At 41.6% G+C, this 13,635-nt stretch overlaps 1 protein-coding gene across 7 annotated transcripts in view; it reads left to right on the forward strand.

Annotated features, from left to right (window-relative positions):
- The window catches only part of TNIK (TRAF2 and NCK interacting kinase), a 397,078-nt gene that overhangs the window by 237,734 nt on the left and 145,709 nt on the right, over window positions 1-13,635 (forward strand). For all 7 annotated transcript variants that reach the window (XM_058661109.1, XM_004591298.3, XM_058661110.1 and 4 more), the window contains exon 3: window positions 3,626-3,682. In XM_058661109.1, coding sequence (XP_058517092.1) covers window positions 3,626-3,682 — 57 coding nt within the window. The remainder of the gene's footprint in view (window positions 1-3,625; window positions 3,683-13,635) is intronic.

The raw sequence follows: 13,635 nt of genomic DNA on the forward strand, positions 1-13,635 counted from the left end.
TCCACTGGGCCCTAGGTAACTGTGAAGATCATTCCATGTTGGTCAACAGAGACAAGTTAGTATCAATGGTCCTCCAGAGACCAAGGCTGACTTTATGGAGGTGAAACAGCTACACACTGTCAGTGGAGACCTCCATCTTGCATTTTGACCTTTTCCAGACTAACAATGTGAGGTGTGAGCCTGCCTCACAACGCTGGGCAGCTGTCTGCCAGCCACATGGTCACACAGAGTAACCGGCCACATTCTACCGTGAGCAGTGAAGTGCAAGGTGAAACAGAGGAGGTGGATCCAAGGCATTTTTTAACCACTTCCTAGCCTTTTGACAAAGATCAAGCATAAATACATTTGTGACTTCTATGTTTTCCTGGGTTTAAGCACATGATAGGTCAGGAAGCATCTGTATTCTTGGTCCTGGGTGCCACATAAGCAGTAACATGGCTCTCCCCAGTCATTGTGAAAACTACATTTCCAAGCGCTCCTTGAGATGAGAGGAGTTGATGATGGTGATACACACTCCCCTCTCACCTCCCAGCCGTAGAGTCCTGGCTCCCCACATTTTCCAACTGGGAAAACTTGTGCATAGCTAGATGCAGTGGGAATAGGCAGGCAGGGCAGGAACTGGGCCTCTGGCGCCAGGGCTCGCCGCGTCGTTACGTGCCTTAATCCTTGCCTCAATTTTCTGAAAGGTGGGGTGAGGATGAGGGGCTGTTTGCGCCTGCTTCTTTGTGCTCTTTGCTAAATGAGGAGGAAGGAAGCAGAATGGGATAGGAACGGCAAGGTGAGGCTCACACCGCCAGCATCAGGCTACAGTGGATGTTCAGAGCTGAGATGTGTGAGATGGGAAGGGCTAAGCAATGGAAAAATGAGTGTAGGAGGGGGAGAAGCAGCAGAGAATGTGAAAGGGTTCAGGCGCTTGAAGATAATACCATCCCAAATATATTTTTACCCCCCCATAAACCGGGAAGATACTCTGCTGACTCTGCCCTCGGACCAGAGAGGGTCTACCCAATAAGTAGTTGGACTTGTCTGGACTATGGGATGTTGGACTCTATGCTTGGCAAATACTTGCAGGGAGGGAATTTCAACTGAACTTGAACTATGGTTATGCAGCGGGGTGGAAGAACCCACCATGGGGGGAGGGTGGGGGGAGAATCCCAGATTCTATGTAATTACAACACAATGTAATTAATGAATAAATTTAATAAAAATAAAAAATATATAATAAATAAGAAAAAATTTTAAAAACTGGACCCAACCAAACTTCCATAGTTTCTCTCAGGGCAATCTAAATTGCGCCAAATCAATCCCCTTTTATTAACCTCAAGTACTAAACATGATTCATACACATGTCACAGCTCCTATTCCAGGCACTGGAAATACAAGAATGAGATACAGATCTTGTCTTCATAGGAAAGACAATACTTAAAATTAATCACAAGGCAGGGCGATACATAATTTTTGCCAGCACCTGCTGACATCTCTCTGTGCCAGGCACACTGGTGGAGTTTCTCTCGTTTCTACCTCATGTCATTCTCACTGCTGTACTGTGAGTGGTATTACCTCTATTTTCAGATCAGGAAACTGAAGCTTGCAGGTTAAGAGACTTGCCTGAGGGCATGCAGCTGCGATTTGAAAACAGCTGACTGTATCAGCTACCATATGCTGCCTGATAACAATAGCAGGTGAAATGCATTCTGGAAGCCATAGGTCCAATGTATTTAGAAGGAATGGCTCTGCTGTCTGAGAGTCAGATGTAGACATTACGTTTTCCCAAGGAGCAAGCAGAGAAAGTTTAAAGTGCTTTCACCTGCCTAGTTGTTTTTGGATAGAGAGATGTTGGAGTCTGCTTTATCCTGCCCTACCTCTCACTCTTCATGAATCCACCACGTACATGAGCCCTCTGTCTCCTTGGAGATACTCAGTAGGGATCATACTGTTTAACCTTGTCTTTTTTTTTTTTTCAAACTTGACCCACTACATCACAACGCTAAAGAGATGAAAAGTGCTTAAAACAACTAACAGTGAATAGATGCTCAGGACTTGGCATTTGGCACATCAGTTAAGACACCTGTTACGGTCCATGAATCCCACTTCTGAGTGCCTGGGATGGAACCTAACTCCAGGTCTGCTTCCAGCTTCCTGCTGATGCACCCGCTGGGAGGCAGCAGGTGATGGTCGCATATGAGAAACCTGGAGGGAGTTCTAGTCTCCTGGTTTGGCTCAGCCCAGTCATGCCTTGTCAGCATTTGGATAGTGAACCAGCAGATGAGAGCTTGGTCTGTACTTACACAACATGCGTGTTCTCTTTAGCTTTCAAATAAATTAATTAAAAAGTATTTGTGGTGATATTCTCAAAATATTTAAAGTTTCTGTGGCATGTCTGTCTTCTCATTTTACGTACTCTGGCTGTGATCTGTCTAGCCGTGTATTCTTTTTTTTAATTTATTTTTTTTAGAATTTATTCATTAATTACATTATATTATGTGACACAGTTTCATAGGTACTGGGATTCTCCCCTCCCCTCCCCAATCCCTCCCCCCATGGTGGATTCCTCCACCTTGTTGCATAGCCACAGTTCAAGTTCAGTTGAGATTCCCTCATTGCAAGCATATACCAAACATAGAGTCCAGCATCTTATTGTCCAGTCAAGTTCAACGGCTTCTTAGGTAGACCCTCTCTGGTTTGAAGACAGAGCCAGCAGAGTATCATCCCGATCAATTAAAAGCTCCAACATACCATCAGCAAAAATTTACATCATTATGGAATTAATTGACATAATAATGAGTAACCAATATGTTAAAAATAAATGCGAGTTCTTAACCACCTTCTGTGACCACCTCATTGACATTTCAATTTTAGTTTATACACAACATATAACATACATAACATAACATGTTATACATAACATCATATCATCTTAAATTAAGGCAAACATGTGGTATCTAACCTTTTGGGATTGGCTCATTTCCCTTAGCATTATGGTTTCCAGTTTGGCCCATTTGGCCACAAAGAACTGCATTTTGTTTTTTTTATTAGCTGAGTAGTATTCCATGCAGTAGATGAACCATAGCTTTCTTATCCAATCCTCTGTTGATGGGCATTTTGGCTGCTTCCATGTTTTTGCAATTACTGATTGTGCTGCTATGAACATAGGAGTGCATGTTGGTTTCTCATAAAACAGGTGATTTGGATATATTCCTAGGAGTGCTATTGCTGGATCATACGGTATGTTGATTTTGAGTTGTTTGAATGTTCTCCATACTGATTGCCATAGAGGCTGTACCAGCCTGCAGCCCCACCAGCAGTGGAGTAGGGTTCCCTTTTCCCCGCAACCTCGCCAACAAGCGTTGTTGGTGTTTTTATTCATGTGGGCCAGTCTTACTGGCGTTAGGTGGTACCTCATTGATGTTTTAATTTGGATTTCCCTTATTGCCAGGGAACTTGAGCATTTTTTCATATGTTTATTTGCCATTTGGGTTTGTTCCTTTGTGAAGTGTCTGCCCATTTCCCGTGCCCATTTCTTGAGTGGCTTGTTTGTTTTTAGCCGTGTATTCTTTACAGTTGGAACTGCATGCTAATATTTTTCATCAGAATTAAATGTCTTTTCATTGTATTCTCTTTCTAGGGTCGTCATGTCAAAACGGGCCAGCTTGCAGCCATTAAGGTTATGGATGTCACGGGGGTAAAGTATCTTTTTCCTGCTATCTCAGTGTCTATTATAGAAAAGTTAGTGGTAGAAAGATATTTTTTTTTCCAAAGAAAATAATCTTGCTACACATCTAGGCCCTTTGCCTTACTTGAGTGTAGCATAAAGAAATAAGAGTATGCAAGTGCAGACAGGAGAGCCTGGGTAAGTCACTCATTAAATTTGACACCTCTATACTGCTTTAAGTGGATGGAGTGAAAAATGTGTATTGATTATTTACATAGAAATAACAACAAATATTTTCTTATGAAGACAGTCTAAAGAGATGAAGATATTTAAAAATAATACTGAGATTACATAGAAAAGAAAGGTCTGCCTAACACAAGAGCAGACAAGGGGTTGGCAGCTCAAAATCCCAGGAAGGTTTTTTGCATGAATGTTTCCCCAAAATATCATTTGACCAACCAATTGCAATAACCACAGGTTTTTGTTACTGTAGAACAACACTAGAACAGAATTTCTGCCTGATTGATCAAAAGCAATCTAAGGAATAGACTTAATTTTAAATGCAAGCTAATGCTATCAGTCCTTTGCTAGGACTGTTTAAAACATTTTAATGCCATTTGAAGTATACAGGGCACAACTCAGACTTGAAAGGATTCAGTGGACATCAAAAGCATGTTGATAATTTTCTATCGTCCTGGGGGTTTTTCTAAGGCTTCTGTATATGAAAGCTGAAGGACCAAAATCTTCCATTTGACCTGGAAGTGGATTACTCTGTATAAACAGATATAGAATGAGTGAATTACGCAAAGATATCAATACTGAGTACGCAAATAAGAAAAAGACCCAGTCAGTTTGCATCACTTGATGGCGTTTTGGATCCATTTTGCCACCTTTGTTATACATGTTACACAGTAATAGTTAACCATCATAACAGTTTCACTAATTTTCATATTTTGTATTTTTCCTTACTGATTGCTTATTTGAATTCCTCTTATGTTTTAAACTTAAATATACTCAACAAAATTTTAAGAAAAAATCAATTATAGTAAATATTGTTATATATTATCACATGGATAAAGTGCTACTTTTTATTTTAATATATTATTCAAGTTGTGGGGGTTGCAAATCAGTTCAAATATTTAATCTCAATTGGTTTGTTAATTCAGTGACCTTTACTTCATAAGAAACTGAATGTAGCTTATATTAGAAGTTAGCTTTGCAATCTGAAAGAGAAAACTATCTTATTCCCTTATGCTAAAGGGTTCTAGAAGTCAATATTACAGGGATGTATGACAGTGATAGGGAAATAATATATTTATCTGTCTGTCCCATCTTTCTAATAAATGGCTTAAGATGCTTGTTGGATTTTCATTCATCACTCTCTATGAAGGCAAATAAAAGAAGAAAAAAATAAGAATAAGAAGAAAAAAGGAAAAGTTATGAGTCAAAGGTTAGAGAAAAAGTCTCTCAAAATAAAATTTCCTACTGTCATACAGGATTTCTACTTGTGTTTTTATTGGCTAGATCTAGCTGCAAGGGAAGCTGGGAAATTTAGTCTTTTATTCTCCCAATGTCTCCAGTTAAAATTCAGCTGCCTCGTTAGAGATGGAGGTTGGATATTGCCATGAGATTAGCAGAGAACTGACACAAAACTCAGAAACAGCTGGCATCAGTTTCTACATAGAAACCTATTGTAAAGCTCCAACATTGGAACAAATCACAATTTGCTTTGCAATTCCGCTGAAGTCATACTGCCTGTATTTTCCCTGGACTCAATACAATCTTCACACAATGGGATACACTTGGCGGTTTAACAACTAATGGTTGTGGATGGAATCCAAGACATCTATACTTGTAAGTTAAGTTCTATTGTGTGATTCCAGCAGAAGTTCACTGACACCACGAATATCAGTTCATAAGTTTGTATGCTGTGTATACCAGGTATGACAAGCAACACTGACTTTTTCTAGCTTCTGGTTCTATTTGTCAAGTTTTATATTTTTCAGAGAACTATTTCTAGACTGCTTGGAATCAAAATTATGACTACTTATTGTAGACTATATTTTCAATTTAAGGAATATCACTTAATCTTTCTAAACAGGGTTTTATTAAGCAGCTAAGGCATACAGAAAAAAATAATTTAAGAAACTATTTTCTCAATTATCCCAAGGATATTACAGAATTAATCTCATCTGATATGCATGAAAGAGTCAATGCATTACATACAATAAATGCTCTAAGTAGTTAAGCTTAATTCTCATGGGGAACCCCTGTGGAGAAGTGCTGAGTGGATTTTATGGTCTAGTCTCATCATTAACTATTATTTAGCCACTGACTGTTAACAAAGACAAAACATGGCTACCCTTCAAGAAATGCTTTTTCTTGTTTCCATGGTTGGTATCATCCCTTTTACATCGTAGTCAGCCTAAGATTTTCTTTGTGACATTCATGTGGTGCTTTCAGCAAAGAACCATTGCAGTTTGTCATGTTGTCTTTTGTGTTTTATGGAATGCTGAAAAAGCTTCTTACCAATTATTGTAATTGTGCTCATTATAGCTGCTCTGTTAAAAACCGCAATGAATTCTCAGAGGTCGTCTTTGTTAATTGTAAGCTATGACCTACTGCAAAGTCGCTACAGTTTATTGTAATAAAATTGATGAAGCCATAAGCTTGAAATCAATTTTTAATTATTGTTTTTTCCTAGATTGCACCCTTTTTATAGCAAATAGTCACAGAAAGAACCGTATATAATACTTCTGTCCTTCCGGTTTTAGAGTTGTAGTGTTTCCAGATTTACCAACACATGCTTCAGAATTAGCGCTTAAACTCAGCCTTTGGAGTTCTTTTAGTTCCTGAAATCATTATGGAAATTTCCCTACCTCACTGCTTGCTGGGGATTTCTTCCCAGCTGGGTTTGTGGACTCTGGTTGTACCTACATGATCCAGGAGGAGTTGGACTGTAGGGGAGGATTTCTCACAGAGGACTGCCAGGGTCGATGGCCCATCAGCGCCTCTTTGCTGCTCAGGAGAAATGCAGTTTCCTAGGCCTGCAGCTACTCCTGGAAGTAGCTTAGTAAGCTGCCTGTTTCACAAGCCCACTCCTCCCCTGGAATCTCACATACAGACAAGTCAGTGGACTGCTTTCCTAGGCCTTCTCCTTCCTCTTCTCTGGTCAGGCCGTGGGAAAGGATTGTCCTCACTTTCATTTGGATAAAAACTCCTGGTGTAGGGCCCGGCGTGGTAACTCAGTGACTCAAGTTCTTACCCTGCACTTGCCAGAATCTCCTAAGGGCTCCGGTTCTAATCCTGGTGGCCCTGCTTCACACCTAACCCCCTGCTTGTAGCATGGGAAAGCAGTCGAGGATGGCCCAGAGCTTTGGGAGGGACCCTGCACCCACGTGGGAGACCTGGAAGGGCCTCAGGGCTCCTGGCTTCAGATCATTGCAGCTCTGGTCATTGAGGCCATTTGGGGAGTAAACCAGCGGATGCAAGATCTTCCTCTCTGTCTCTCCTCCTCTCTGTATATCACACATTCAGATAAATAAATAAATAAATAAATAAATAAATAAATCTAAAAAAAACCTCCTGGTACAAACTATTTTCTCTATATTAGTGACACCCTAAGTGCACTTAGTGAAATAATAAAAATAAATAAGTTTGCATCTTTATAGCGACTAGTTGTGATCATGTAGCACTTTGAGTTATAGTGCTTAAGCCCCACTCAAACTAAAGGAAGCTGAAGAGGGAACTGACTGACTTGTGTACATTTCAAACACAGAAAGTCGCATGGTATGATATAGAGTTTTTCTGTCTTCTTCTCCAGGTTTTGTGTTCTTCCTACAGTGTCGCCTCATTTACCGTTAGTCCCAGCCAAAGTGCTAGTCTGTGGCCAGGCTGAAAATGTGGTTGCTGTCTGAACCAATCCTGATTTTCCTCAGCCATGTCTAAGTTCGATTCCTGGCTATGGAATCTAGCACAGGGAATAGTAAGTTGGGCAAGATGGATCCTCAAGAAAAGTCCTTCAGAAAGAGAAGAGAAAGATGCTGGAGAGTCGGGAGCAGGAGCATCCCATTGCTGTATCATCTCTTTAAAGCACGTGTCTTTAAAAAGGATGTGCTCCTTAAGGGCCTCTTGGGTGACAAAATTTTATATTGCAGCCTCTAATAATAATGGCAGCAAACTTTGATGGAATTGTTGGTGTGCCAGAACACCTTTGAAAATTGTCTCTGTGTCACTCCATTTTATCCCATCAACAACCTACAAAACAGTTTCTATTATTAGTACATTTTAGAGATGTGGAAACTGAGCTTATTAAGCATTTTACATAATTTAGCAAGGTTAATGGTGGTAGAGTGAGTAATTTAGCTGGACAACTTAACTGTTTATTAATAATTATTATTATCCTCCATTATCCTTTCCATGTTACTATAGGCCTTCGGTTAATGTGGAAGGGTGTTGTAGCGTTGAATTTAGCATGATTCCATTTTATTGATTTATTTTAAAAAAGCTTCTAAGCAACTGCTTTGTGATGTTTAGAACTTTGTAACGTTACTGGATATAGAGATGAAAAATGATCCTTTGCCTGAAGAAGAGCTTGTGGCAACACCGCCCTGCCCTAAATGTTTACAAAGGTTACATGGTTCTAAAATTCAAAGTAAAGTTCCTTGTAAAGTGCATTGGGATTGGGAAGGCCAGTTCTTACTGACTGAGCCAAGGAGGACAGTTGGGTATTGATGGCTGATGATACAGTATGTGCAAGGCACGGGGGGCTGAGGGAGCAGGCTCCTGGGCTGTGTGAAGTTTCAAGGTTCAAATGTCCCGAGGAAGATTGATGTCAGATGAATCTGGACCAACCAAGGCCATTTCGAGAAGGAGCTGAATATCTTGACAAGTTTATAACATTTTCACTGAATTTTCCTACTTTGACCAAACAGTCTTGAAGAGAAACCTTCTCCCAACATGTGAGAAGGATGCAGTAGTCCCCCACCACTTATTCACATTTCCTGTGGTTTTAGTTACTGATGGCCAACTGTGATCTAGAAATTTTAAATGTTATATTCCAGAAATAATCCATAAATATTGTTTTGCGTACCTGAGTAGTGTGATGGAATCTCATCTATCCCATTTTTATACCATATTGTTATTAAATTCGATGCCTAATTTCTTAGTTTATAAATTAAACACTGTCATAAATATGCATGTATACAAAAAGCTATCATGGTTATGTGTAATAGAAAACCAAGTGTATGCAGCAGTTGGTACTACCCATAGTTTGGAGTACCAGCTGGGGTTATGGTACTGGTGTGATAGTGCCTACTCTTGGATAATGAGATGAGATTTGCTTTCTTTGCAGAGAGTGGGAGGCCACAAGTCCTGGTCCCTCTTTTCAAAACACCACTAGTGCCAATACTGGGGCCAGAAGTGAAATGGGAGACTAATGTGATGGCATTTCCCTGGTAGAAGGAGCTTATTTTAAACCCTACCTCGCCAAATTCCCATTTGCTGAATTCTGGTAGGAAAAGCTAATGACCACTGTCCATCCATTTTTAAAGCATAAGAAAGTGGTTCCCTGACACTCTCTTGTAGATCTCTCTGCCCATAGCTTTAAAACTCAGTCCTTGCTAAAATTGGGCAGACAGAAAACCATCTTTCTTCCTTTGTCTGGTCGGAAGAGCCAGGGAGACATCTTCCTCTCTGGAGGTGGTTTCCTGGGTTGATACATAGCAGAAAATACAGCAACATTAGTAATGGTGCCAAGGACCATGTCACAGGAAATGGATGAAGCATCGGGCGCTTGTTATGACCCTCGAACTACTCATACTACCAATGTCTACTAAATCATCTCATTCCTAAGCTGCCTTTCTTCAGGGACTCACTGCCATTCACAAATGAGGAATTGAAAGCACAAAGAGCCCAAGTGACTTGCACAGCCCCAGAGAGCAAGTAGTGGTTTTGGAATTCTAACCCAGCCAATGAGGTGCGGGCACTCCGCCCACAGCCAAGTTCCAGGGTGAGAGAGTTAGGGGAGTGTCATCTGGACATGGGTGCATGACCCACTCCTCTCCTTACCAGTTGTGACCTTGAGCACATTTCTTAACTATTCCAACCTGTCTTGTCTTATTCATTGATGGATACATAAATTTACACACTTGCTTTGAAGTTGAAGGGAAACATATTATCTAATGCCTGACATGTAATACATTCCTAGTGCATGATTTTAATGACTAGTTCTAGGAAGACATGGTGAATGAGTAAATAAGACAGACAATAGAAATCAAAAACAGATTTTAGAGTGTGCACTGAAATTCTGTAGTTATGTCAGGGGATGCTAACCTGTCCCGTGACCTCATTGTTCATACTTTTGGTTAATTATTAATCCATGTAAATAGTTGGTGTAGCCTTCACCACCTATTACAGAGTTGTTGGTGTAGACTGAAAAATATCATCCAGTTATTCGAATGGTGTACTAAGGCAAGCTGTAAGGCAAGTGGGCTAAAAGCCCAAGGCTCAAGTCACATAGCCCATTCATTCATTCATACATTCATCATGAGTGTGCCTTGCTCTAGGTGGTAGCATTGAAAAAGACAGATGTGGGCATATACTCTTCTGGAATCTTAGTTTTGAGTGTGAGTGACAGACATTTCACAATCAAGTAGTAACTTCATCACGCTTGGGATCAGCTTTCAAAGAGTGCCTGGAGTATTAGGAAGGAAGGTATAAAGAAACTGTGCTACTTGGGTGGCTAGGAAATGTTCTTAGTAAAGGCAGATGTGATCACAGCTGTGAGTTAGTGCAGGAGCTGTCAGACCAGGGAACCTGGGGCCACAGGCTGCTCTGGCCAGTTCTTCACCTCTCCTCAGGGCCCTATTAAATAAATGTCTTTGGACAGAACAGTCTAATAAAACACAAGTGGTTTTTCCTTCTTATAGAGAGAAGATAAAACTTTTTTTTTCTGGTCTCCATAACACCCTCCACCAATCGGGCTATTTCCAGTGCTTCAGTTTTGTCTGCTCTACAGCATGTAGAACTTGAGAAGCACCTAGAATTCAAAAAATGGACCTGCTGAGCTGCCCACTCCACATGTACTCCATACAGACTGCATCACTTTGGGTGCCTTCTGTGTGCCCTGTGCCTGCACGTGTTTGCCTATGCTGGGTGTGTGGCCTGGATGGTGGCTTGTCATACACAGATGCCCATGTCAAAGGGAAAAAATACAGCCACAAGAACAAACGGATGTATATGAGCACTAATGTAAATTCATTTGAAGCGTCTGTTTATTTTTTGGAAAGAGAAATAAAGCTCCCAGCTGTTTTGTTCCCTGGATATTAGGCCTCCAAAGGCCAGAATTGGGACAGGCCAAAGGAGTTTTACATCCTACATAATATCTTTCATTTGTGGATCTCAAAGCATTTGATCCTAATCGTAATTAAATCTGTGAGACCTACTGCAATTGAGACATAGAGAAATTGACACACAGAAGTTGGGGTGTCCAAAGTCACTGCCTGGGCTTTTCGAACACAGGTTGACAAACTAGTGCCACAGTAGTGGATCAGAAAGTTCCCTTCAATTGGCCCCCGTTCCCTGTATGTCACACAGCTGCTCCAACTCACTTTTGTGTTCCTTGGGTTTCACTAGGTCCTCACTTTGTTGAGTTCTGTTGCTCTTTGGGGGATAGGCATCCTCATGGACATTGTGATTTTCTTCTTCAATGTCTTTTGTTTTCTAGTAGCCAAGCCGAAAGGGGAGATATTATTATTGGTCACACTCATTTTAGCATCAGAAAGGACAACTCGTTCTGGTTTCTGGGACTATTACCTGTCTTGGGGATGCAGGATCCCTGAGGCTCTAGGTCCCCTTTCTGTGGTAGACAGAAAGATGACATCCCTGCTAGTGTTAGAACTCACTTCTGGCTCACTTGGTTTTAGATCCTCCTTTTCAGTGTATGTCTTTTGGGGAGTCACGCGTCAGGGCAGTGCATGCTTGGGCGTGAGGAAGGTATACCTGGGACTCCTGTTACGTCTGCTGAGGGATTTTGCTTAGTGGTTAGAGACAGCAAGTTAGTCTAACTGCTACAGAAAATGTCTGCACCAAGTCAGTCATGTCTGGGCTATAACCTCCCTCTGACATCCATGACTCACTCACCCTGGGCATGTGGCTTTGTCTTCCCCATTCCACAGCTATAAAGGTGGACAATCCCACTTTCACTCATGATGTCAGTGTGCGTGCACAATACAGAACCTGATGCATATCACATGTCATACTGCTGAGTCTCTTACAGACAAGCTTGCCAAAAATATTTCCCTGTGGAACCAACCCACCGGACATGATGGGAGACAACACATGTTACCTCCTCCATCCACAAAGACTTACACATTCTGTTTCTCTGCCAGAAATATTATCTCTTTCCTAATCACCGTATCATACTCTATTTCTTACTCCTCAACTGAACGAATTTTGTCTGACCTTTAGAACTCGAATTTAGATTTCTTGTGGTTAATTAGATCATGACCAATTGCAAGGGTGATCATTGTGCACACAAAGCTGTCTCATTCTGTGACCTCCATCTGTATTCCCCACTGAACTGTAGTGCATTGTTTGTAACAGCTTGTGTCTGTCATACACATTGTTGGATTATTTTGTCGTTAGCATTTAGTGTCATGCTGGGGATATAGTAGGTACTTGATAAATACGGAGTGCTAAGTGAATTCATTTAGATTGAACGAGCACATAAAGCAAATTCAAGTGCTTTATGCAGAATGTCGTGGCAAAGTTCAGCCTATGCTACAGTGAACAATAGCATTCCAGGAGCTCACTGACCCACTCTGGACCTGTTGCCTTGGATTTGCAAACATATAGATCACAGGTGCATAATCCTACCTTGAGCCAATTTTAGGTGATTCTATATGCTTAGTTCTCATTTAATTTTTTTTTAAGATTTATTTATTTTTATTACAAAGATATACAGAGGGGAGGAGAGACAGAGAGGAAGATCTTCCATCCGATGATTCACTCCCCCAGTGAGCACCACGGCTGGTGCTGTGCCGATCCGAAGCCGGGAACCAGGAACCTCTTCCAGGTCTCCCACATGGGTTCAGGGTCCCAAAGCATTTGACCATCCTGGACTGCTTTCCCAGGTCACAAGCAGGGAGCTGGATGGGAAGTGGAGCTGCCGGGATTAGAACCGGTGCCCATATGGGATCCTGGTGCTTGTGCAAGGTGAGGACTTTAGCCACTAGGATACACCACCGGGCCCAGTTCTCATTTAATTTTAAGCCACACTTCAATGTTTAATAAGTCAGGATTTTTGTTTTGAAAAAGCAATTTATTTATCTTTGTTGTAAAGACAGATTTGCAGAGAGAAGGAGATACAGAGAGAAAGATCTGAAGCTGATCTGAAGCCAACCTGGAGACAGGAGCTCAGAGCTCCCTCTGGGTCTCCCACACATGTGCAGGGTCTCACAGATTTGGGCTGTCCTTGACTGCTTTCCCAGGCCTCAAGCAGGGAGCTGGATGGGAAGTGGAGCAGCTGGAACATGAACTTGTACACATATGGGATCCCAGTATGGGGAAAGTGAGGATTTAGCCACTGAACTGTCTTACCAGGTCCATAAGCCATGATATTTTAAAGATTTATTTTTATTTTTGTTGGGAAGTCAGATATACAGAGAGGAGGAAAGACAGAGAGGAAGATCTTCCGTCCGATGGTTCACTCCCCAAGTGGCCGCAACGACTGGAGCTGAGCCAATCCGAAGCCAAGAGCCAGGAACCTCTTCCTCCAGGTCTCCCATGTGGGTGTAGGGTCCCAAGGCTTTGTGCCGTCCTCTACTGCGTTCCCAGGCCACAAACAGGGAGCTGGCTGGGAAGCGGGGCTGTTGGGATTAGAACCGATGTCTATGTGATATCATGGTGCGTTCAAGGCGAGGACTTTAAACCACTATGATATGGCGTCAGGCCCAAGCCATGATTTTTAAAACGTCTTCAAG

This window comes from Ochotona princeps, chromosome 3 (genome assembly GCF_030435755.1).
Source record: "Ochotona princeps isolate mOchPri1 chromosome 3, mOchPri1.hap1, whole genome shotgun sequence".
Lineage (NCBI taxonomy): Eukaryota > Metazoa > Chordata > Mammalia > Lagomorpha > Ochotonidae > Ochotona > Ochotona princeps.